This window comes from Lepidochelys kempii, chromosome 17 (genome assembly GCF_965140265.1).
Source record: "Lepidochelys kempii isolate rLepKem1 chromosome 17, rLepKem1.hap2, whole genome shotgun sequence".
Classification (NCBI taxonomy): domain Eukaryota; kingdom Metazoa; phylum Chordata; order Testudines; family Cheloniidae; genus Lepidochelys; species Lepidochelys kempii.
Genome location: NC_133272.1, coordinates 10,795,958 through 10,822,257, shown reverse-complemented (window position 1 = coordinate 10,822,257; position 26,300 = coordinate 10,795,958). Strand labels below are relative to the sequence as shown.

The window sequence follows — 26,300 nt, the reverse complement described above, 5'->3', positions numbered from 1 at the left end:
CAGCCTCTTTGAAAGAAATGAAAGTGAAATTGAGAGAACTGAAAGTTATGGGACAAGAAGAGTGTCTGTAGAGGGTGGCTCTGTATCTAAAGCAACTCCACTATGAATTGTAGGATTTACACGGCAGTTTGTTGCTTCCTATGCACTGGTATGTACACCTAGTATATTTGCATGTGTTATAGTGCTATGTAAAATGAGACTGAATCACTTTATAGGCTAAATTCTTGATCCGTTGTTGCCAGAGACTGTTGGGTGTTGTGATGATTTCTGTCCTATTGTAAAGATGAGATTATCCTTGTTGGCCTCTCGGTGGTTTCACTGCAGAACACTGCTGATCCAAATAGCCTAGATTTCTATGACACAAAAACAAAGCTAAGATTTTCAAAAGTCTCTAGTGATTTTTTGTGGTACCTCAGTTTTGGGGTGTCCAATTTGAGACACCCAAAATTCATGAGTCTCACTTTAAAACCTTAGCCTTAGGGGTTTTTTTTAATAGAAATGAACCCAAAATCTCCAAGTGAAACTCAGCCAAAACTGCTATTTTGCCCAGGTTTGTGATAGACTCCACATAACAACCAAGTTTAGCTCATTTATTCCAACAAACTGAACCACAAATTTAAAACTTGGGCTAGGTTTGTCTGAATTGATGTCAGTCTGGCCTGCAGTGCTGGCGATTAATGAAACTTGAAATGAAGCATGATTTGGGGTTTTGAAAACTGTTTTGTCTGGGTTAATGTGCTGCGTTTGTAACTTTTATGTATATACCATCTTAATCATTTATATCATACTACAACCGTAGTTTAAATAGAACTTAATAATTACATTACGTTCTGTGACCAAAAAGCAAAATGTATTTGCTCAGGGAAAATTTTATATCTTCTGTTGTTTTCCCCTCAAAAGATTTATGGATAACGAGCCCAAAGTTTCTTGTACTCCTATAATGCAGAAAAATGGCCCTTCACCCTCAAAAAAAGTAATATTCAAGATACTATGGACCAAATGGAGCCATTAAAACTGCATAGAAATGGGGTTAGCTAAATGTATTACATTTTTTTCACATGGGAAAACAAAACTTAAGGGGTATTTTTTATAATTAAAAGATCAACAGTACTTTTTTTTAATGCATTTGTGCATGTATTGCCTTGAAGGAATCCTAAATCACCATAATGGAGTTGCAACAGCAGGTTCAACCTTTAGTCAAAGTAGTAGGCAGCTTTCCTGCTTGTTTGAGACAAGTGAAACAATCCCATCGTTAAGTGATTTCAAGTACATCAGACAGAATGCCTGGCTCCTGCTGAGTGGAACTAAATCGAAGGACACCAAGAGACCTCACTCAGAAAATCCTCCTGCTGCTAATACCCTCACGTTTATCGTACAAGGTGAGTAATCTGTTTAGATGCTCAGGCATATGAGCAAATTTGGGGGAGTTGTAAAGTAGGTGCAGGCTGAGGCAACCAAAACCGGGGTCCCCAGTCTCTGGGCAGGTTGGCAGACAAATCTCTCCTGGGGGGTGTCCTTCAGGTTGCTCAGGGATGGTAGCACACAAATGTTGGAATGCTGCACATGGATCGGACCCTGGCGGTGATCTCAGTGGGGGGACCTGGAGTGGTTTTTGGTGTTAATCCACCACTGTCAGGAAGCCGGTGATACTTTGAGATGGCCAAAAGGAATTCGCCAGTAAGGTTGTTTATTGCTTGCACTTGGGTGGAGGCCCCCCACAAAGAGAGCTGGTGTATTGCTATGCTTGCATTGTCTTCCCATCACTGTGGGTGGAGCAGGTTGTCCAGATTAGCAGCCTGAGTCATCATCCATCGACCGTTTAGCACAAGGGGGGGCCTTTCTGATTCAGGCAATAGCTTCCCTGTCTCTGAGGCCATATCCTCTCTCATTGTAGAGTTCCCATGTCAGCCTGCTGTGGAGAACAGTGATACTTAGCACTTCTGGAGCTCTTTACACCCACAAAGTCCTTTGCAAACATTGCTCACTCTAGCCTCGCCTTTGGGATGTAGGTGAATATTATCCCCACTTTTCCAGTAGGGACACAGACTCTTGTGATCTTCCAAAGCCACACAGCAAGTCAGTAGGGGAGCTGGGCCTGGAATTCAAGTGCGTGAGTGTATCCTACTTAGCCTGTCTGGAGCTAAAGTATCAGAGGGCCTTGTTCTCGCTCATCGTGTTCACTTACTAAAACCTTCAGTGTCCTCCTCTGGAAATCTAGCTTGCTGTTGCTGTGGACTGGCTAGATGGCATATACAAAATGAAAGACTTGATATGAAGCAGGAGCTTGCCTGTGTTGTCATAGATGCGTCAGCTGGCTATGCCACAGATTGATAAGCAGGGTATGCCACATGCGCATTACTTTACTTAGAATGTGGGAAAGAGAACAACCGGGAAATAATTAGTAAGACCCTATGAGACAATCAGACACATGAAGTTAGATTCCTACCTACCTCAGTACATGCATTAATAGATCATACAGAATAAGTCGGCATCTTCAGAGCCATTCCGCATTCCGTATGCTCCTTCAGATCTTTGTGCCCAACTTACTTATTTGTGCACATGCTGTTGCCAGTAGAAGGTTGGGAGATTGTGATTCAGGCAACATAAGTGCATATGATCAAAGCACGGTGTTTTAATCCCTTATATTTAGGCCAAAGAAGAATGCATTTTCACTAGACCACAAAGAGGCATATCTCCAAACTAGGGATTCTCTCTCTGCTAAATTTCAAGCTTCTCCCAATGAGGTATTAGAAAAGTTTTTAAAAGACACACCGAAGATGTTTTAATAGTAGAAGTATATGTGTTCAGTCCCTTCATAATCAAAAATGACTGAGCTGTTATTGTTCAAATTTAAAATTCATTCTTCGGCAGAGACCACACCTGGAAAACCTCTCTGCAAAATGAAAGTTACAAACAGAAATAAAGCCCTTTAGAATGGGAATGTGTAGTCAACTTTAATGATAACTGTTACTATGCATTCCAGCTATGATGATTCTCTGTTGCGCACACAATAGGCACATGCCCTATGGAACTCATTGCCACAAGATTTTGTTGAGATCAAGAGCTTAGCAGGATTCAGAAGGGATTGAATGAATATGAATATGCAGAGTTGTAACAATAAATTCTAATATATATAAAATCCTCATGCGTCAGGCCATAAAACAACCTCTTACTTTTAGGGGTCAGGAAGAATCTTCCCTGAGGGATAGGCTATCCCATAACTGCCTACTGCAGGGTTTCTTGAACCTTCCTCTAAAGCATTTGGTGCTGGCCACAGTTGATGGCAGGATACTGGACTAGATGGACCTCCTGATCTGTGGCTATTCTTATATTTAACAACATTTGTATATATAGTATAAATATGTAATATATGAGTACTAATGTCTACCTTTCTCAGCTGGGGACCCCACTTCACATACCCACACAAAGTATGAGTTCTTGCTTGTGTCCTGCTGTGGGGAAAATTTGGCCCCTGGTAGTTTGTGTTTGTTAAATGAATAGATGCTGTGCTATATTCTAAAGTGGCCAGTAGATGTCAGCATAACATCCTACAACTAAGCATGCTATGCTAGTTGTTTGTTTACCGACAAGGGGGTGTTGATCTATGTCAGACTGTTTTCTGTGTGCCCACGCACCCTGACTTGTTTCAGCAAATATTTTTACGAGAGAGAAATGTAACAGAAGGATGAGCCTTGCCTTCCGTGAAAGAATGACAGTGGAGTGAAGATCTAAACAGTATGTGTTTGACACAAGAGGGTCCATTTTTAGTGTGTTTGACTGAAGAGTCTTCTGTAGATTCCCCCGTCTATTCTCAGAATATCGAATGCAGCATTTTGAAAATATAGCAGAAGAAATGAAGAAGTCATTCAGATTACCATGGTGATGAGAGCTCCAGGTATACAGATACAGGTCTACGTAGGAAGGTAAATGTAAGGAAAGCTAGTTACCAAATACATACAGTAGAGCCTCAGAGTTACGAACACCTCGGGAATGGAGGTGGTTCATAACTCTGTGATGTTTACAACACTGAACAAAACTTCTTGGTTGTTCTTTCAAAAGTTTACAACTGAACATTGACTTAATATAGCTTCGAGCCTCTACTGTGCAGAAGAATGACTCTGCTTTCCCTTTGTTTTTTTAGTAGTTTATGTTTAACACAGTACTGTACTGTATTTGCTTTTATTTTTATTTTTTTTTGGGGGGGGTGGGGGGTTGGGAGGTGTCTGCTGCTGCCTGATTGTGAACTTCTGGTTCCAAATGAGATGTGTGTGGTTGACGGGTCAGTTCGTAATTCTGGTGTTCATAACTCTGAGGTTCTGCTGTCACTTTAGTCATGTTATTTTGTAATCCTTAATCACTGTGATGAACCTGTTTTGTCACTCAAGTCAGCTGACCTGACTCTAAATACAATGGGGAGCAGAGCAGCTGTGTTGCGTAACTTTCACAATCAGCACAGGTCTATGTAGCTGCTAAACTGTTCAGATGTTTGAAGTATTATTGGTTCATCTCCCTTTTGTGGGGGGCAAGAGGACTCCAGATGGGAGTAATTGGCAGTGGGACATGGAAACCTTTTGGGGGACATTTTGGGGTTCACCCACACCAGTAAGGGGGTCAGTCACTGTTTGCCTTGTAACTCTGAGCGTCTTGTGGCTAGCTGTGCAGCTTTTGTCCGGAGCTACAACCCCAACAGCCCGCAAGCCTCACGCTGGCCTTGCCCAACTTGCTTACTCCTTGCAGGCCGACCTTAGAACCCTTCCAGCCCTGAATTCACCCCAAAACCATCGTCCTGCGGGGTCTGGTCCCTCTACTGGACCGTCACCAAAAAAGTATTTGGTTCATTGCTTCTGCAGAGACCGTAAAACATTCCAATTTGTCAGCTTCTTAGAAGCTCAGACGTCACTGCATGTATCCGGCACTGAGGCTTTATAATGAAAGCAAAACAAGTTTATTCACACAAAGAGCATGGATTAAGTGGTACCAAGTAACAGAAATTAAGGTAGAGATGGTTACATGCAAATTGAATGTGCGCTGTCACTTTTAAAGCCTGTAACTTAGCCTCCTACATCTACCTTGTGTGCCGCTGTAAGGTCTGCAGTGTAGCCGCAGATCTTTGTTGCTAGGAGAAAGCTCTCCTAATGACAAAATACAACCACCCCTCCGCCCGTCACCCTTCCAGCTTTTGACGGGCTGGCTTGGCCAGGACCCATCACAGAGATCAAATCATGTGGGTTTTTTGCCTCCTTGAAGTGGAGGATAACTTAGGGGTCTGCTCCCTGTCTCTCTGTAGTTCAGGGTACCTTTTTAATTGATTCTTCCAAAAGATGCCCCCAGATAATGTTCATTAGTTCAGGCTGAATAAAGGACGCCTGAGGTCTGAAAAATAAAGCTGGGGCTGGTTCCAAATTATCTCTTCCTGTTGTAACTTCTGATACAAATCAATAGCCCATTGAATTTGAGCCATATCTGCTTTGAGGTGTCATCCTCTTGTCTTTATCTGGAAAAAAACAGTTTATCAACTCTTCCCTCCCCCCCAGCATGCCTGATTTAAATACACTTAGAAGTCTGTGATTAAAGGGTAATACCAGTGAGCATTCATAATTCACATCCAGCTTTGTTATAGACAATTTACAATGATGATATTGACCAGGGGGTTGTTTGTTTTCAAATATTTCACAAGGCGTATTTGGTACAGAAATCACAGCAGTAGTGTGTAGGGTCCGAATACAGGGGTGCCTCGGGTCACAGTGACCGCAACTTAGCGGTGGCTGGCCGGCCAACCTGAAATGAGTTGGCGGGTCGTGTCCCAGGTTCTAGTGGACAAGTGCCCATGTGAGGGAGCCACTTATATATGTGGTTGGTTTGGCCGTTCAGAAGAACTGAGTGAGCCTGGCGAGTGAGGCCCCGATCCTGAGTTGTGGCTCCGCTCTACTCGGTGCCTGTGAGGATGGCGGCTGCTGTAAGCCTTCTTCTGACACTGGGGCCTTCTTGGGTACAGACCAATCCCGGACACAAACCAGAGCAGCCCAAAGACTGAAATAGGAAATAACTCTGAAGGTTGGTCAACCTTGTACCAACTGCCCCAACTTGCCCTGACCATGCTCCCTTTTCCTCAGCCACATCCCTTGGGCATGCTCTGTGTGCCAGGGCAGCTGGGATGAGAATGGCCTAGAAGTCACTATGGCAACTCTGTACCACAGCAGGATGGCACGGGCAGGGCTGATCCTCTGCTGTTCAGCTAAGCTGGCTTTGCCCTATTGCAAGGAATGATCAGAACCTGACTTCCCTTCAGCTCATGGTTGAGGCACTTCAGTAGGTCACTGTGGGCGTTACTGCAGGCGGCGATGTTTTGTGTGACTAAACGTAAGACTTCAGGGATTGTCTACACGGGGAAAGGCCCCGCAATAGCGCTAACTCCCCATGTGGACTCCTACCGCACCCTAAGAGCACCTTCGTGCACATCAGCTTAATATACTTTGGAAGTATTCCAAGCCAAACTGCATTAAGAGCGTCCACATGGGGAGCTGGTGCAGAGTAGCTAATGCACTTTAAATTCACACCCTCACTTACTGCATACTACCTTCCCTGTGTAGATAAGTCCTCAGTCTTTACCAGCATTAAATTCACTTAGTAAACGAATATTTAATCATTTTGCAAGAGTGGGAAGATAAATCTGCCAGGGTAAATCTTGCTGGGAATGTTGTTCGCTTGTGCTGTTATATCATCACCAGATAAAGTTAATCACAACATAGGTGGGATCTGCAGAGTACATTTTCCTCAAATTAGTCACAACAGTGTAGGAGGATTCAGAGAACAGATGTGCCTGTTGGGGCCCTTTCATGCAGAGCTGAGCATGGTAGGAGAGGAATCTGAGCTGCAAAGTTCAGATCTTGATCCAGGTTCCAAATTCCCCTGTGTGTCTGGGGGTTTGCTTTGGGTTTATCTTTAGAAATAACATTATTGTGTGATTATGATTAAGTGACTTATTGTGTGGCTCACAAATAACCTATTGTGTGTATGGCGAATGACAAAGAGCAGTGACAATATACTGCATTAAAGAAAGAATTTAAGGGGCAAGAATACCCCTATGTTTGTAAAATGTATCTGACTAAAAGGCACTCCCCAGAATATCCCATTATTCAGTCTGCTGAACTCTGTGCTTTTCCCAGTGCACTCAAGTGAGTGCTGTCAAATTCGTGGAGGGATCTCCTCATTCGCTTCTGGGGACTGGTAAAAGACATTGTGACAAGATGAGCCCGGCAGCTGACCTCTAGAAATCAGGACATCTGTCTGTTTTCTTGGTCTCTCATCTGTTGATTTGATTGTTTCTTTGGCTATTCTTTCAGGCAGTACGAGGTCTGTGAACCGCGTAAGTCCTTCTTAAGCCTCTGTACAGGAAAGAGCTTCACCCTTTAAGCCTGAAAGCTCCTTAGCTGATATTGATGATAATCGACAGTCTGCAGGCTCAGTGATACTCATTTCAAAGATGCTGAAAACCGTAGATCTGGTGCCAATCTCACTTAAATCTTATTACTCCGGTGTAACTCCCATTGATTTCTGTGTAATTTCTCCTGATCAGGCTCTGTCGTGTCAGACCCCTCCTAAAGCCAGGGTAATTAGCCTTGAAGGAGAGGTGCGTGTGGTATTCGTTAACAAGCATCTTTATCTTAGTCCTGAGATGCTACAACCAAATTAGGGCCACAACTCCGCAACTGGGTCCATAAAGGCAGAGACTTGAGCCTGTTGTAAAACTGGCGGTTTGGGGAGGAGAATTCCGTGCTGTTTTTGCGTGTGCTGAGAGTTGATTACCACTGAGATTGAATAGGGGTGGATTGTATTTGCTGTTTGGGCTGGTGTGTGTAGATAGTTCAACTCTCTCCATAACATTGATGAAGAAAAGCTGGGATTCTAACAGGTGCATGTGTATTTTTTCATGCAGAGTCCTCACTGGATATTCTCCAACACGTGGATGAGGATACTGACAAGCTTGAATGTAAGATTAGCAGATATTTTACAGATAACACCCAGATCCTCTGGCCTGGGTTACAAACTCAACTTCATAAACTAGATTCATGGTTCACTGGCACCATAAAGCACCTGGATGACAAATTCACCGTTACAGTCTTTTTGGTACAATCAAGTGCCAGCAAAGAGGCAGAGAACCGAATTCCCGAAGATGTTTCTCAAGGCAACACAGAGACGTTTTATCTTTCAGGTAACAAGACTATCCAAAAAAATGAAATAATAATCCTGGTTTGCACTTCTACTGCACCGCCCAAATGAGGACTTTAAGTTTTACAATATTCATGTGGCATTGTAAAGACAATGTGAGCTTGTCAATGAAATAACTAGCATCATGATATTTTTAAAATATCCCATTGGTGGGTTTAAAGTAGGGAGAAGCAGCTTTGCTAGGGTTGTGTATAATCTAAATAATGGGTCTCATTCTTATTTACACAATGGGAGAATTGCCGATTCCTGCGATTTTATTTGGGGTGTCCAGATATTTGGTGTTTTCCTTAAAGCCCCAGCTCCTGGAATCTTGTGAATAAGAGACCATCTCTACAGTCCTTTTGATAATAAATTAATTTGTCAAATATATATATTTTTTAGAAAGTAAGTTTCTAGGCTTCATCGTTATGGAGACAATGATGAAAATTTGACCCTGGTGTCTCTTAAAGACTCAAAACCTAGAAAGTAAATAAAAAAGAAGACCAAATGTGTTTTTTTTTTTAAATCTCTTAATTTTTAAGCCAATTTCATGATTCTGGGAGGTATGACTCATGGTTTATGAATACTTAGGATTGCCAATACAGCTAATGCCACTTGACTCCAGTGTAGCTGGGTAAAGGGACTGGAAAGTAGATGTAAAGATAACTTGCATTGCCAGAAAAGTGTAACCTGGCAGCTTCTCAACCCAAATGCAAGTAATAACAACAATGGTCTGTAATACTATTTAGCACATGTCTAGTGTTTTGCATATTCAAAACCACTATGGAGACATTAACTAGCTAATGCTCAAAGCACCCTTGTGAGGTCAAGGATCATCTTCCCTTTTCAGATGGGAGATTGCGGCAGGGAGGCGGATTGGCTTAGTGGCAGAACAGAAAATAGAATTCAGACTCTGTGCTCAGCCCTCTCAAGCATGTTGCTTTCACACACTCACTTTCACTTTTACAATAGCAGGAGTGGGATTCTGTTGGCCAAAAGATAGCCTCTTTGTTGAAGCCTAAACGTTTTTTTATTTTGTGTGTGTGTGTTTCAGTTGGCCGGCCAGCCCAGATTCCCAGTGTAAATTGGGAATAACTCGACTGAAGTAATATATAGATATAGTCTTTCACCTGAGGATTTTAAAGAATATTATAAATGTTTCCCAGTTATTTAGTATCATGAAAACCTAGATTGCAAAAACCAGTGTTAGTTAACTAAGACTTGTAGAGAGACAAGGTGGGTGACGTAATATCTTTTATTGGACCAACTTCTGTTGGTGAGAGAGACAAGCTTTCGAGCTTATACAGAACTCTTCTTCAGATCTTGGAAACTAACTCGGTGTCCCTGCTAAATACGAGGTTTGAAACTTTGAGTTCTCAATATCCTGGGACCAGCACGGCTACAACGCTGCATAAGACTTGTAACACAGTTATGAATTATTGAAGGCTAATTGTACCCATTATTCAAATGGAGAAACTGAGGCACAAAGCGATGTTAAATGGCTTGCCCAAGGGCACAAAAGAAGTTGGTGGCAGAGCAATGAATTGTACCCATTTCTCGCTCTGACCATGTATAAGCTTTATTCTGTAGTATGGGTTTGTGTGTCTTTAGATGGCAGCTTGTACTCTGACTGAGTTTAGCACCATTGATCCAAAATCTGGTCACTCTAATGATGCTTTATCATCTGCATTACAGGTGTACTCTTGGTACGCACAGGACCCTCTGTAATCCAGTCTGGCTTGAATAAGGATGTCCTCCTCAGCTGTGCTTTCTCAGTCGATCACAACACAGATGTCGCCATCAAATGGATATTACAGCAGAAAGGGGGACACAAAAAGCTGATATTTGCCTACAATGGATCTGCCAGGCAGGTGGAATACAAGGATAAACGGGCTGAGATGTTCCTAGCAGAGATCCCGAAGGGGAATGCTTCTCTCTTACTAAGAACAGTGGGAGTAAGAGATGCAGGAACCTATTCTTGCCAAATATTGGTGTCCTCAGTGCTTTGGGCACAGAATATCCAGCTGGAAATAGTAGGTAATTGATTCTTTTTAAATATATTGGGCAATGCTGAAAATTTTGTATTATCTTCATGTAGCAGGATAAGAGGATACTTGCCTTGATACGGACGGGTGATCGCTTAACAATCGCCGTGTGTTATTCTATATTTATGAAGTACGCCGCTGGAATTGAGCAAAGGGGGGAGAATTTGTGAGGCTCTCGGACAGGATCCAGTCTCCTTGCCCACGGGATCGCTATCTGGTGCTTTTTTTCCCCACCACCCTTTAATTATGTCTCTGTGGGATAAACCCTGCTGTGTCTAACTCTATCAAGGAATAGAATCAGGGACCCAAGACCAGAGCTTGGGGCAGATCCAGCAGCAAGGGTTCGTGCTCTCCCAAGTCTGACTTTCCATAACAAAGCTAGGGCAGCTGACTTTTAGCCAGTGGAGCATCCTTTGGCAAGTCCTGCAGTGCAGCCGGGTCATATTCAGCAAGCTCCTTTTTTAAAGGATGACCGCTGCGCTTAGTACCTGTGTCATTTCCCTTTTCTATGATAAACTTAACGCCTGTGGGTGGTACATGTCTAAGGGTTTTTTAATGGTTCCATGCCATTCTTCTCAACCAGCCAACACGTAAATGTGGGTCACGACGGGTCAGGGACCCCCAAAATAAGGGGGGGACACAAATATATTCATGGTGGAAGCTTTATAATGCTGTGGGATTCCTTCCTTTGGTGGAGTGAAGCTCTGTCTCGTGATTCTGTGTTTCTGGTGCAAACAGTTTTCAGCAATATAAGTGAGGGAAACCAAATTTGTGTGGATGGGAAGTAATTTGGGGGCTAGAATCAGTGATCTCTTTAGAAATGAGGGACATTAAATGGAGCCATTTTAATAGCAGAGTTTGCTTATTTTTAAATGGATCTGGATGCAGCACTGTAATAACTTTTTTTTAACCAGAAAAGCCCACGGTGACCCTGAACGCTGCTGTCCTGTCTCTGGTGGAAGGAGACGAACACAAGCTGGTCTGTGACATCAGTCACTTTTACCCTCATGATGCCGAGGCTCAGTGGTTTCAGGAACCAATGCAGCAGGGGATGCTCCCACATTTGGTGACTCACGTTGTCTCTAGTAGTCACAGGCAAAACAGCGATGGGACTTACAGCTTCTCCAGTTACTTCCTGCTTAAGGCCTCCCTCAGGGACGATGGGCGTCGGTACACCTGCCGAGTGGAACACCAAAGCCTAAAGCACCCAATCAAGAAAAGCCTGACGGTGAAAGTGACAGGTACGGTGTTCACCGGAGGAAACGGCATTTAACAATATTTCCATTTTTGTTAAAAAACAGAAAAACACACACCCTTTTTTGACCCCAAACAACAAAGAAAAATGCACAGCAAACTTAATTTATAATCAACGTTTTGGGGGAGGGAGAATAGAAATCCCTTCCTGACCAGTTTGACCCTGTGATTGATTGGTTGATTTAATTTGTTAAACTAAAACAGTGTGCCTGGTGCAGTAGAAAGTGTAGGAACAAAGGTGGTCCTTGCTCGGAAAAGCTTACTGAGTGTGCTTGTGTTTCCGTGTTGTTTTGAACTCCTTTCCATTGGGCAACAGCAGAGGGGCTCTCTTGGAGAGATTTCAGTGAGGAGTGGAGAGTGATTTCGTGAGCCTTAAGTGTTAGGACAGTGGACAGTAATAATAACCACCCATGCAATCTTTGTGCCTGTGTATCATCTCTCACCCTCATGCTCAGCTATCAAATATCAATAATAACCTTTGTTCAGGGCACTTCCTGGGAGTTAATAACTAAGTCCTCTCAATCTCCGGCCTTTAACGCCATGTGGTCGTAAATCCCACCTCAATCATTGTTACTTTGATCCCCAAAAGTTTCTTGAGCCTCAGCTGTGGTTTGTTCTATTTATTTTATTTTGTTTTTAATCCTCTGCAGTAGACTGGTTTTTAACACACACACAGATGTAATATGGCTTCATTATTGTAAATCATATCTATGTCCTCTAAGAAGCAACAGCGTGTTTATTCTTCTCTGCAGGTTGTTGTTGTTCTTATAAAATGGTTCTTTTATTTATTTATGGACAGAATCTACCTCAGCAACTTGGCTCCTTGTCATCCTATTCGTCGTCCTTGCTGGGTGTCTTGTTGTGATGTTGTATTTTCTTTACCAAGGTAAAAAAAAAAAAAAAAGCGTGTGAAAACCATTATTTGGGGTGGAAAGGAGTTTGCTGGCATCCCCATTATTTATTTGTAGTATTGTAGTGCATAAGAGTCTCAGTCATAGAGCTGGACCCCACTGTGCTAAGCTAAAGACCGTCCCTGCCCCAAAGAGCTTACAACCTAAATATAAGAGTAGAGGCAGCGGATGGATACAGACAGACTGGTGGGGGAAGTAGAAGGAAACAATGAGACAATACAGGTCAGCGTGGTGTGCAGTAGCCTCAGCACACCAGGGTTCTATTGAAATACCGGGTCAGATCCCCAAATGGGGTAAATTGGCCTAGCTCCATTTAAGTCAGTGGAGCCAGGCTGATTTACACCATCGGAGACTCTAAGCCCAAACTTTGAACTGTAACTGAGTTGTCTGGTTATGGCTGGTAAGTGGTGTCTATAGTTCCACATTCGGACTGACCCGTCTTTCTTTTCTACCCTAGGGATGAGCACCAATAAGGTAGGTTTCGGTTCTGTTTTCTACCCATTCGCTTTATGTTGTTTCCATTGGGCTGTTCTCTAATGTGTTTGTCTTTGTTTCAATTTCAGCCAAAACCTTACTAGAGCATGAGACCGTTCAATCCAGTCAGGTAAGAGGCAAAGGATCCAACTTGGTAATCTGCAGTAACCTGTCGGCGGCACCGAGCTTGGGTGAACAGATGTGGGGCTCGCACTACTGCACTAAAATAGCTACGTAGGTGATGTGGCTTGGGCTGGTGCTCAAGCCCTGAAGCCAAGGGAGGGGGGTGGGCTTCAGAGCCAAGCTCTGGCTCAACCCGCAGCTTAAAAATGCTGTCTGAGTAGCTCTTTTTAGCACGGTAGCACAAGCCCCGGGAGCCCAAGTCTGTTGACCTGGGCTCAGAGCCTTGCTGCTTCTGGCTATGAAGATGTACCGAAGAAAGAGCGTGGGTGGAATTTTCAGAAGCACTCAGCATTAGCCTAACTCCGCTCTCACTTGAAGCAACGGGATTTTTATCGTCGACTTCAAAGGGAGCACAGTTAAGGTGGGGTTTTCCAGAGTGCTCAGCATTGCCCTATGTTGTTAGTGGGGTGTGTATAATTTAGAGATAAAGAGGAAGGGGGGGTCAGGAGTCCTGATCTCTGTCACTGAGTAACTTCATCAACTCGGGCAAGTCAATTATCCTCTCTGTTTTATTGACCCATCTGCTGAATAGAGATAATAATTATCTGCTTCTCACATGTTGCAAGGCTTCACTCCTGAATATTTGTAAAGTGATTTACTTTGATGAAAGGGGCTGCATGTGTGTTTAAAGTTGTTTCCATTTATTCCCAAATAGAAATAACAGAAGAAACCTTTGTTTTTTCCCCAATATATTTTTATTGCAGTCGGAAGCGAATAATAGTATTGCATGCATTTGAAGAGTGATATTCTGTTTTTCCAGCATATACTAACTCAGAGATCAGCACAATGAAGAGTTGCATATTCATAGCACTGGGCAGTGCCCACAGGTAGATGGTGACAGGCTGCTGTAACTTAGATGGGCCTCGAGCGGCTCCTGGAGCAGCCCCAAATCAGGAGGGACCAAATGTAGCTTAAAGCCATCATATTCCCAACTTCCCCTAGGCTGCAAGTTCAGTACTGTGCCTCTAAGAGGTGCAGTGCAGAATCACCCCCCCCCAAATCACTACACTGTCAATTGGGCATCTAACTCCCTTAGGCTCCTTTGAAAAAGTCTAAATCCCCTAGATTGCCTTGCAAATCTCAACCCAGGGCATCTTTACCTGTAATGCTCCCCTCCTTTTTTTTTTTTAATGCAGAAAGCAAATTAACATCTAACCTCCTGAGTGACGATACGTCTTGCCTTATCTTTTCTTTAATTTGCATTTGATTTAATTAAGAAAAACAAAGATGCTTAATATTTTATGGCCCTGTGAACATACAGTGCAGGTTGTTATAAAATTTAAAGTCTTAATATAGTGTTACTGTGTAGTCCTTTACAAACTTTTCTTGTGAGACTCTCCTGAAGTTGAAAGCCGCCGCTCTTTAAGGAGTGCACAAAAAAGCAGACTGCCAAATTGTAGGATTGGAAGTAAAGAAGAATTCTGTCTCCAGCTGAAACTAGAGAGGAAATTTTAGAAGGACAGAATGTAATTATCCAAGCTGGAATTGGGTCACAACAGCAGGTTAACAACCCTATGCTTCAAAAAAGTCCTCTGAGTATTTAGTGACCATAGAGTTATTGGGACGTAAGTTCTCCTCCTCACTGGAAATATTAGGACTTGGGACCAAATGAGACATAAAAGCTTGCAACCATAAGAGTAAAGACAAAAATACTTCCTGAGGCTGGTTACCATGGGGCTAGGATTTTGGCTCTCAGACATAAGCCCTTAAAACAGCGAAGCAAAAGCAAACAAAAAATACCGAGTGCCTCAGTATCACTGAGAGTGGGATCGGATCACTCGCAGGTTTTTATGCCTTTAGTTTGGTTTGCACTCGTTTCATCTTCTCTTTTCAAATCCCTCTGTCTTATCCCTTTGAGAGCAGTAGGCTCATGCTCTCATTTGGTGTTTTCTATGACCAGACTCTTATTATGGTGGCACCTAGAGGCTTCAGCCGTCATCCTGGGCCCATTGTCCTAGACACTGTACACACACTTAGACAGTCCCTGCCTGAAAATGCTTATAACTGAAATAGGCAAAGGACAGCAGAAAGCAAGTATTAACCCTGTTTTACAGGTAGGAAACTGAGGCCCAATGCATTGAAATGACTTGCTTGAGCTCACACAAAGTAGAGCTGGGGACTAAACTCCCGAGCCCTAGTTCAATGGGCGATGTCACCCTCTAACTTCAAGACTGCGACGGAAAGTGAGGTGACCCTTTTTTTCCAGGATCTACACAGCTGATCAGCAACTGCTAGAGAGAGAACTTCTGTGCCTGAAGGCCAGGACTTACCACTAAGAGATTGGGTCTTTTGTTCAACTATGTCGGACAGTTTACCGGGGACTCTGCAGTCCACCCAGTGTCATGCAAGTTGCTCATCGTCCATGCATACCTGCCAGGAGAACCTAAATTAATATTACAGATGATCTGTTCTGATGGAAAATAGCTTTTCAGAGGAAACACATGTTTGTGAGAAATGTTCATCTTACGAAATGCGTCGAAACAAATTTTGGCTCAGGTTTTTTTGGTCTGTTCTTTGTTTTTTTCCTCTTTTCTCCTCCCTTTCTACCAGCAAAGGGAAGTTTAAAAAATACCAGAAATGAAACTGATTCATGTCATCAGAACAACTTGGTGAAAAATTTTGAACAAAACAAGATGATGATCATTTTGTTCTAGGTTCTTTCCAGAAAATACTTACCATTTTTATCATCGTCTACACATTCAGTCTAGTGGAGACAGAAAACTAGTGTGCTCTGTGTAAAGAATGATGCTCCAAGCAGGCCAGGCTTTCAGTTTAATCCTTTTAAAGAAATCAATATAAAATATCCTTTTCTGTCCCTCACTTTTAGGAACTGCTGCTCCCTAGCTGAGGAATGAATCACAACACAGAGAGTGGAAAGAAAGAACGTGTGCTGGATCTGCACCAGGAGCTCTAGATGGTGTTTCTCCGAACATACACTTTGGAGCCATTTACACTTGTACAAGCTACTGCGGTGGGAGTGGAGAATTCTGATTTGCACAAGTTGTAAAGGAATGAAAAGTTGAGCCTGGTCTGGATATTTTTGTACTGCTATGAATGTTGCTTAGTGGTATGAATTCTTTTTTTTTTAAACTGATGCAGCCGGTAGGTAGTTATGCCAGTACATCCCCGTATGTGGACACCTATTCCCCTTACTACATGGAAATAAGATGCACTAAAATAACTTCCTCCGTGCTAGCAGGGATTGTATGCTGGTATAGTTAATGGAATACAACTTGTATGCGGACAAGGCTGTAGATAAGATCCTTTAAAATAATGGGCCAGATTTCTTGTTGCCCGGTCCCTTGTATAATCATTTACACAAGTGCAGAGTGGGTGTGAAACATTCCCAGTCGGATTTACTAGCATTTTGCACTGATTTGGGCCAAGTTTACACAATGGGAGTGATAGTAGCATAGCAACCTGTAGGATATGAAAAGTTTGGTTTTTTTTTCTTCCCCCGTCGCCGGAAGACCCACCTCCCTTAGCGATGGTAACGAGGCTGATGGAAGCATTCTTCTGCCGACCTAGCTATGGCGCTCAGGGGGTGTAGATCTATGTAGACCAGGCCTTTGGGGTAAAAAACTACACAAGGTGCAGGGCGGTGGAGAATCTGGCTTTATGCCCTCCAAGGGATTTCACCAGGATTTCTCAGTCATCAATCAGATGTCTTGTATTTGCATGTTAGGATTATGATGGCTGGGGCTTTTTGGGGGGGGGGTGTTTCGTTTTTTTAAAGCCACATGGGTGCTCAGGTACGCTTATCCTAGTAAATGACAGCAAGAGTCCTACTCTATTCCCTCTGTCTTGCTTCCACACTTGCTGGTTTGAGCACCTTCTCTGCAGTACTTACCATCTAAAACAACCTTCCTGAATCTCTCTGCTTTATCCTTCCACATATCTTCAAACGTGTCTTTGCCCTGCTTAGTCCTATTCATTTGTCTCTTGTAGATATAGAAATGCTTTATTTAACATGCAGACAATACCTTCCGACCAGTGTTACTCTAACTTGTGCCGTCTATTGCCCGCTCACTGGTTAGTATCATTCACATCTGCCTTAGGGACACAGTTTGTGTGAAAAAACTTATGCAAAATGGGGGTGCATCAGGCTATACATGCCATTGCTGAGGCGTGGTTTTTACACCGGTGCTTCTTTTTGAGGAGTTAATTTACTGTGTGCCCCATTTTGGGCACTGGCTATCTTCTTTAATATTTATGTGCCTAGCCAAGAATTAAGTTGTGCCCCTGAAAACAACCCAGAAATTGAAGCTGCTGCCAGATTGCGGCAGCCTGCTTGGTAAGTAGAGAATATTCTACCAGTGCCCTGCCATCTCTGTGGGCTGCTTGTTGGGTTTCTGGGTGATATTTAAGGTATTGATTTTTGACCTATAAAGCCCTAAATGGCTTAAGGACCTACCTATGTGAGACTCTGTCCTTGAGCCATGCAGCTGCAGTTGAGATTAGCAGATGTGCTGGAGTCCTATGAGGCTACTGGCTGAGCAATTCTCTGTGAGGACCCCACGGCTTTAGAAATAACTCCCATTTGCAATAGACTGTCTGATCAACTTCAGGGCACGTTGCAAATCTTACCTTTTATTCCCCAGGTATTTGAAAATGGTGGTTGCATCCAGGCAGGCTGGTTATAAGGGTGGGAAATGGTTGGAAAGAAAAGGTATTTGAATTTTAAAGTTTCCACGGCCCCTGGCGGTCATTTACGTTGGCTTGTTTGGCTCTACCTGGAATATCTTGAAGTCATGTTGTGGCCCCTTTTTAGTATTTGTGCAAATCTAAATCAATCAAACTGCTTGCTGGCTTTCTTAGTTTTGTGAAATGCAAAGAGGTCATTAAACAGCAATAAAAACACATAACGAAAAATTCAAATACATTCTGATTTGTTTGATTGGATTCTTAATCTCTGGCTGTTGGCGTAAGGTCCATGGATTTGTTATTCCTCATGTCTCAATATTCCCACCCTGTTTTTCCCCGTGGCTGGTTCTACAACAGAGGCTTGCCGTTGTGTTTGACAAGGGTTTGTGTGAATGTTGTTTTCGGTTTTGGTTGGTTTGCATCCTCCGCTCCATAGGGGAAAGTTACATGGTTGCATGGAAAGGCTGTCTATATACTGGGATTTTAGCCACGGGTGTAGCTGTGTTTACTCCAGTACGAGTCACACTGGGACTTGTCAGAGCCAGTGGCTGAAATTCAGGCCCCGTTGATTTATATGGGGACAGGATTGCATCCCTAAGGTAGGCCAGATGAGGTTTGAAGTCTTGTTTACACAGTGCCCTTATCGAACCAGTTTGTGGCTGGCTCCTGTGCGGTGGGAGAAGGGGGTGAAAGAGCCTCCCCCAGCCTTTTCCTAATCACCATCCTTGCTCTGAAGGAAACCAAGGACTGCCCCGGCTAGCACCACACCCGTTGGACTGGATGCTGCAGTTGGGAAACACATGTGGCATCATCTTTACAGGTGGTACAGCGACAGTGCATCTCAGGGCCTCCTGCCAGAGCACTTCATCATTGCCCCTCACCACTGTAGAATCTGGTGCAAAGCAACAATTAACTCTCATCATTTTAGGCTGAGGGAGAAGAAGGGCGTTAAGCTCCCTTTGGCTCTGTCAAAAATCCCAGCTTTATAGTGCTTTGCACTCTGCCTGCTGCATCATAAAGAGACTAATACTCCCATGACACTTACCACTGTATTATCTTTGAGGTATAAATCAAGGAAGATTTATTCTGCCTCCTGGTTTTGTTTCCCTCTTTTGTTACAGTGTTGAAGATATAAAGTTGCAGGGACAGTGGAGTAATACCTTAACAAAGAAGATTAGCCGGTGTTGCTCAAGCGTCAGACGTTTTTTGTAGTTTGTTCAGCTGAAGCTTTAGGAACACTTTACCAGTCATGTGGCCTCCAGACAACATCAGGAGGGAAGGATCTGGGACATTGCAACTGAATTTCCAGACTACAGGGATTTAAATGAGGCCTTATGCGTTTCAGTGACCATCCAATTTCATACCTGGCACAGGGAGAACGTTTGTAAGGGCTCAAAGGTTGGTGGAATCCAGGTAAGCTATGCCAGGTGGTTACTGTAATGTGCATGTTTTAGACTAATTGAATACTTATTTTCCCTTCTTTCATGTGGTTTGATTAGTAGTAGGGACCAATGTTATTTCAAAGTATCACCCTAAATTACTTACGATGAGCCTTGAAGGGAGGGGGGCTCTGCTTCAAAAAAGTACTCTAGTGAAATAAATTCACCTCTGGAAAAAAAAGAGAACATGAGGGCCAGCTTCTCAATTGGTATAACTCTAGCTAAGTCAAATGAACTTCAGGCATTTCTACCGGCTGAAGGTCTGCCCACCATGTTGACTGAGACCTGGCCTACCCATTTTTATATAAATATATTTGTATAAAGCACCTTTCCACCAATATAACTGGCCGTGTCACATGAGGGGCAGGTACCACTTTGATGCCAGTATTGTTAAAGCAGTACAGCTTCTGCCTGGAAACAAACCCACAGACAACCTCCAGGGCACTGGTATTCAACAGCTTGTTACTTGCAGGTGCTCTTAACCAAAGGGGCAAAAAGTCATCACTTCTTGTTCATCTTACAGTTTTATGGAGCTTACTGTTGTAAAGAGACATGATGCCTGAAAATGGCACTATGTGTTAGTAATGGCCTTTGTGGTTTCTGTTAAGTAAATAATTCACAACATTAAAAAGAGAGAAATACCCAATTTGAGGCTGCTGGTTTGGAAAATCTATTTGAGGTCAACTCAGATCATGATAAGCAAGGGCACTCATTCATTGTTTTAACATTGAATTAAGGCACTGGCCATTTATAGCGTGTAGCAACTGGAATGGGTAGCTTCAGTGTCAGATTTTAAATGGCCAAGTACCCACTTCAGTCAAGCATGTGCGTAAAGCTAAGTTTAAAGTTCCATTGCATTCAATGGGACAAAAGTACATGCTTAAATGGTTTGCTGAATTGGTCCCAAATTCTGTTCTCAATCAGGAGTAACTCTACTGAAGTTACACCAGTTTAAATGAACAAAATTTGGCCCACAGTGTGTTGGATCACTTTTTCATTTTGAAAAAGTGTTTACCAACTATATTAAGAGTGTCAGGTGATGGAAATTGGCCATAGCAATCAGTGGATGTATGCCAGTTACAATTTACAAAGTGAGGATCTGGCTCATATGGTTTAGCCATTCATTTACATTTGCTTTCCCATAGGGCCTGATTCTGATTTCATACACTGCTGTAAAGCAGGAGTAACTCCACTGTAGTTCATGGAAGTAAACCAGCATAAAATCACATAAGGGAGATCACAAGCAACCTTTGCAGGGTGCAGTTTAAGTCAAATGCTTTATCAGTGCACATAAATCCTGGTACGCTTACAGGCACAAAATATGTTATTTATTGTGAACTTTGCAAAGACACGATTAAGCAACAAAATATACATTTTTGAACCTTTAGAATTAGTTTTTATACATAACAAATACAATATGCTACCATAGCAATAAATTAAATGTACATTATTTACACAAACATAGGTAACCAGAAACTCTACAAAGCATCACCTCTCTACAAAAAATAATTTTTTTGTCAGATACATTTCATTAAGAATTTTTTTTCTACATGGTTACCTCTCGTCACATTCTAATATTTAGAAAACCCTTTGCAGGATTTTATACAGTACTACATTCATGACAAAAAAAATTGAAAGCATGCTTTAAGATTTGGAAAAAAAAGAAACCTTTAACTATTTAAAAATGAAACAGAATTTTGAACGTAAGCCCCATGAATCGAAGGTCTGAGGTGCTGAGCCCCTACAATGTCCATTGACTTCAATGGCAGTTGTATGTGCCTCTCACAATCAGGCCCAAAGATCGCTGAAAAATCTTTGGCACAGATCCTCAGCTGGTGTTAATGTGTCCATTTACACCAGCTCGCTGTGTGGCCCTTCATCGCTACATTAACCAAAGCCCTAGTTCAGAAAAGCAGTTAAATATTTGCTTAAGTACACCCCTGTTCAACAAAGCACTTTAAGGGCTCTGCTTTCTGTGGAGTTCAGTGAGACTTATGCAGGAAAGCACTTACGTACATGTAAGTTTGTGTACACAGCTGCAATCCAATCCCCTTCCTGCTATTGAGAGGCAGGACAAAATTCTCCATTCCATTCCGCACTTGAGATTTCCTGTCTGCAATGTGGGATTGATTGCATATGATATACTTGGGATGGGGTTTTCAGAGGCTCAGCAATTTAGGAGCACAAGCCCCATAGACTTTCAATTTGACTCCTGCTGTTAACTCCCTTCGGAGCTTTTGAAAATCCCCCTCTTCTTCTCTGTCTAGAGTCCCCAGTGCTCTCTGTGGAAGTTCCAGGCAGGTAACAAGTGCAGGATGTGCTGCAGATTAGGGAAGAGAACTTCTTGCCCTTCGGGCTCAAATAAGTGGTGGAAAAGTTAAAGCATAAAATAAAATGACCCCCAACTGGAAGACCAGGCCTTCACTGAAGTCAGTGGAGCTATGCTGTTTTACACCAGCTGAGGATCTGGCCCAGAATGTCTTATTTGGAAATTAAATAAATATACAGTGTTTGCACTTCCATCGTACCCATGTTAATACAGTAAAATCAGTGCAAGAAGGTAAGACAGACCCTAGAACACTGTCCCATAGAAATCTCTCTTTTTTGTGGATCATGTGAAGAATGACACAAATATCTTGTTTCTGCTTTCTGAATCCCCATTTTTCACTCACACTGGAAAAGTGCACTGTCTGAGAATTTAGTGTATTAACTAAGAACTACATTAGAGGAAACCCTCAGTAGTTCTGTCATCCTGAAGCACTCTGCAATATATACTGATGTGCAGATGCCTCCTAGGTGTAGCACAGGAAGTGAAGAAGAAGACTGTCCCCCCCTTAAAACTTCAAAGGAATGTAAGTAGATAAAGTAATTCTATGGGAATGTGGCTAGGACAGCAGCATTAAAACCCCTACTCTTGTAAAATGCTCCACAGGATCTTTAATGATCACAAGTGGTGAGGGGGGTAAAAAGTATCTAAGACTCATCAAGCTTAAACTCCTGACATGTTTGGGTACTTTTGAAAACTTTACCTGAAGACCTTAAGTCTCCATCCCCTCTGCAATTCTGTGGGAGTGGTATTGTGAAGATGAGTCCACTTTGCTGTATTTCTCTCACATATTTTCAAACTTTCCCATTGACATTGCTTTGAATCGCATTCAAACAACTTTTACTGAAAGTCACAGTCTCTAATGAAATACCCCAAGATGACATGTCTTATGCTGAAAGATTTTACAGAGATCAGCACTTAAGCTACAGATGACTTCTGTAGAATCAAAGCAGCCCATTGAAATACCAAAAAAAACTACCAGGTGACGTTTTGGTATATGGCTTCAGGAAATTGATCAAACAATATCTAAGTGAAAGAGTGAAGAAAATATGTAAAAGTTGCTGCCCTGGCACACAAATATGAGCTTTTAAAATGTTTTGAACCTGAGACATCTGTACCTATCTATACATACTGCTGCAAAACAGGACTTGAGACAGTGCTTTTTCCTTATTTAAACAAAATATTCATTTTTAATATTTAAATTCTAGTCGGGGAAAATATTCTGAATTTTGGTTAGTTGTTACTAGTATTTCATTCTGCAGAGAGCAGTACTTTTTAAAGAAAAACTTTCTGTTCTCAGAGAAAATAATCAATAAAATTTGTCTATAACAGCAGATGAAGTAAAGGGCGATAGTTACAAGCTCTTATATGGCGATTAGTTTTATTTTAAATGGGCAGACTACGTGTAGGCAGCGGCAGCACCTGTACCAATGTAAGTATCTGTTTTAGTAAACCAAGATGCAGTGTGCTACTGACCGAAAATGAACATTTGGTTCTTCATACTGTGTGTTTGCCTCAACCAAAATTTCAGGCTCTTTCCAAAGGCCAGGCAAGCTTGTGTCCAAGTTACCACAGCACTTTGCCAGCATGGGGTTAGATCCTTCAAGGCTGGAGAGCCAGTGTAGTTCCTTTGACTTTAATCAAACTATACTGAAGTGTACCAGCTGAGGATTTGCCTGTGGGAAGCACTCCCTCTGCTGTGGGCTGCTTGAAAATAGGGTACCTCGCTTTGTTATGCTCACATGTATCTTAAACTTTCCTCTGTCACTTTATGGTTGTGATTGGTGGGGGTGCTTATATTAGGGTGCCCAATTCTGCACTTAACATCCACAAATTAGACACCAGAGACCCATTTGGGACACTTCAGAGCCTCTTTGGTGCCAGAGGTTAGGGCATACATTTGAAGTTCAAAGTATGAAAATTTTCTTTCCAAATGCAAGTGACACCCCTCATTTAATGAGGCAGTGTTAGTGAATCAATTGGATTAATTTAAGGAAAAAAATTGTTGTCATTTTACAGAGTGTGGAAACCTTCTTTTTAGAGTGCTAATAGAATGGGTCCCAAGCCCTCTTGTGGAAAGACTCCCTGTGACATGGAGGGCCCATCCAAAGCCCACTCAAAAGAAAAGAACAAAAAAAAGGAAGCTGGCTACATTTTATGGAAATTGATAGAGGTATTTAGAGTTCCTGATATCAAAATCAAAGTAGTTACTTGTACCCACCACCAGAAATGACGTACAAGCTGTCACACACACACGGGGGGGGGGGGGAGAAGGACCACAGAGTGCAATTAGTAAATTATTTTCCCATAAAAGAAGCTTTAGCAACTCTTTGCCATAGAAATTACAGTCTTTTCCCCCATTTTCTGGAGGAACAAGTCAGGTACTGAAAAGTCTTTCATGTGAAACTAAAATTTGATACATGGGGTCCAATTCTCATAGGGTGCAAGTCAGCATAGCTCCATTGAGGTCACTGGAGCATCACCTACTGACCCCAGCTGAAGATCTGGCCCATAAAATTCAATGGGTGCTTTTGAGATCTACTTAGTAGTCAGAATCACCACTGCCCAGTTGTAGTTTAAGTCACTCTGTTTGGGGGCAGGGGAAAAGGTGTTTAAATTATATAAAGCACTTCCCCTCTCACTGCAGTTCAGGTGCTGATAAAAATGAAAGTGCCTCTTCTTTGTTTAATTAAATGTCTCCAATAGTCCAGTCTCTGACTCTCCCTCACCTTAGCCACACCGTGCAAAGTAGCCAACCACCATAATTCCATTTTACCCTTTCATTGCACTACAGTAAAAGGTGCAGGGCAATGGATGTACATTGACCCTGGTGTTTGATTAAACTTCTACATTTGGTTCTGTAGGAGCCCTCAGGTCCTGGCAGTTAGTACACAGCATTGTTAAGGAACAGCACCTGAGTCTTGAAAGGTGGCAGGTGACCTACTGATGAGTTGACCTATGAGGGGGAAGTGAAATCACTTTCCATGAAGCATAAAGTGGAAGGAAAAATGGGGCGGGGGGGCTGACTGTTTTCTCACAATACCGTAAATCTGTGGCATATTTATACAGCTTAAACATTCTCCACTGTTTTTGTCCCTTTTCTAATGGCAAACTTCCTTCGCTAACTGGGCGAGGTGCAGAATCTCTGGTGATGTCTCCCAAGAGCATTGTGTTGGTCATTCTGCAGGCTCTTGTATACTATCATGGCACCCATAAAAATACAAACCACACGGCTGCTGCCCAAGCAAAGGAGAACCTTGCTCAAGTACAAGCCCTGTTTGCAGAAATAAGCCATACCCCAGGGTGATGTAGAATTATGGAGACTTAGAACAAGAGCGGGAGAGTGGCGTTTGCTCATTTATCACACACACTTCACAGGATGGGTTTTTTTTCCCTTCTTCCCAGCCCTCTTTTGACATTGCACAGCCGCTCCCCACAGAATGTGAATAATCCATTACACAGCAAAAGGATGAACTTCCTCTGAGTAGGTGGGTTACCCAGCCCTGCCAAGCGAGTTTACACAAACAAACAACAGAAGTCAGCTTGTAATTTGCTTGCTGGAGATAGATTCCAGCCAAGTGGATATTCTCCAGACCATATGTCCTCCTAAAGAGTGAGGGCCAAATTCTCTACTGTAAAATGGTGCAGCCTCTGTTGTTGTTATTTCTAGAGTGAGAGTGCCTGGAAGTCGCATTATGCTCGGCACTGAACAAACCCATCATATGAGACAGTTCCTACCCCAACAAGGAGGAAGGGAACAGAGGCCCACAGAAGTTACTGCTCAAGTTCACTCAAAGCGGCCAGGAATAAAACCCAGGGCCACATCCACTAGACTACAGTGACTCTCGGAAGTCAATAGAGATTTACTGATTTACAGCAGCATAGAATTTTTCCCTGGATTTTTCTCCAAAATCCCTTAACGGATCAGAGCAAAGTGAGGAGGAGGAGGAGGAGATCCCTCCTGTCCAAGCTGAGAGTCAAAGAAATATATTTGAAAGAGCTTGTGCGTGTCTCCTGACAAGCTCCCCCCACCCTTAAAAAAAACCAACCACCTGTTTTTCATTAGGCAACTAAAAATAAAGCATAAAGACATCCTGAAAGGACAGAGAATGTCTGTCCTGCTTACTTTCTGGACAAGGAAAAACAGATGCTAGCTCAAATTGATAGACACAGAGTTGCAATAGGAAAAGGCCAATGGGAAACAGGATTGGTTATTGAATTGTCTTTTTCCAGTCAAAGATCTACAAGATGAACAACACTCATCTTAAGACAAATAGCTACAAGGCGCACACAAGGGTAACACATTTCAGAGCACCGAGTGAGAGGGTGAAGTTGCTTCAAGTAGAAGATGCATCTCCCGCTGCAATGCAAGAATGTGTTTTGTCAGACAAAATGGGAGTCGAGCAACTTGCTTACCACTCTGAAAAGACGGGTTCTTGTTAGACTACAGAAATTTCTGCTAGATGGCAGTTTCTTCTTGACTTCAAGGTACAGCTGAGCAGGTGAAGATCGCACAATGCAGCGTGGCAGTTGCTATTAGTGTAGCGAATATGGTTTCCCGTTTGATGGTGGAAGAGAAGAGTTTTTCCCTTTGTCATAACAGAAATAAACTGCAAAAAAAAAAAAAAAAAAAAGGCAAAAAGAGAGAATAAAAACGATAGAGGAGAAAATTCTCAAGAAAGGGTCAGCGACAGTATGAATAAGACGTGCCACTTTCAGAGTTCCACAAAGCACTATGAGGCTGTAGAAACTTTCACCTGCAAGTGGAAAGTATGGTCCAAGCCAACTGGAATCTTCAGCTGAGATCAGTGGGCTT

General features: G+C 42.6%; 2 protein-coding genes across 18 annotated transcripts in view; one reads left to right on the top strand and one right to left on the bottom strand.

Moving 5' to 3' along the window:
• Positions 1-26,089, top strand: LOC140899743 (immunoglobulin kappa light chain-like). 4 transcript variants are annotated; one of them, XR_012155436.1, is made up of 9 exons: positions 1-148; positions 1,149-1,379; positions 7,937-8,212; positions 9,904-10,245; positions 11,168-11,494; positions 12,307-12,393; positions 12,982-13,022; positions 15,903-16,142; positions 18,841-26,089. XR_012155436.1 is itself a non-coding variant. In XM_073315727.1 (9 exons), exons 1-8 carry the CDS (start codon positions 103-105, stop codon positions 12,994-12,996), a joined length of 1,341 nt encoding a protein of 446 aa, XP_073171828.1. In that variant the 5' UTR covers positions 2-102; the 3' UTR covers positions 12,997-13,022; positions 15,903-17,953. The 4 variants fall into 4 exon arrangements, 3 of the variants coding, with proteins under 3 accessions (XP_073171827.1, XP_073171830.1, XP_073171828.1); XM_073315727.1 differs by lacking the exon at positions 18,841-26,089 and adding an exon at positions 12,876-12,892 and having other exon boundaries at positions 2-148; positions 15,903-17,953; XM_073315726.1 differs by lacking the exon at positions 18,841-26,089 and having other exon boundaries at positions 15,903-17,953.
• RAP1GAP2 (RAP1 GTPase activating protein 2) overlaps positions 20,417-26,300 on the bottom strand; it is a 265,418-nt gene continuing 259,534 nt past the window's right edge. For all 14 annotated transcript variants that reach the window (XM_073315725.1, XM_073315710.1, XM_073315712.1 and 11 more), the window contains one exon: positions 20,417-26,094. The gene's annotated coding sequence lies outside the window, so the exon portion shown is untranslated. The remainder of the gene's footprint in view (positions 26,095-26,300) is intronic.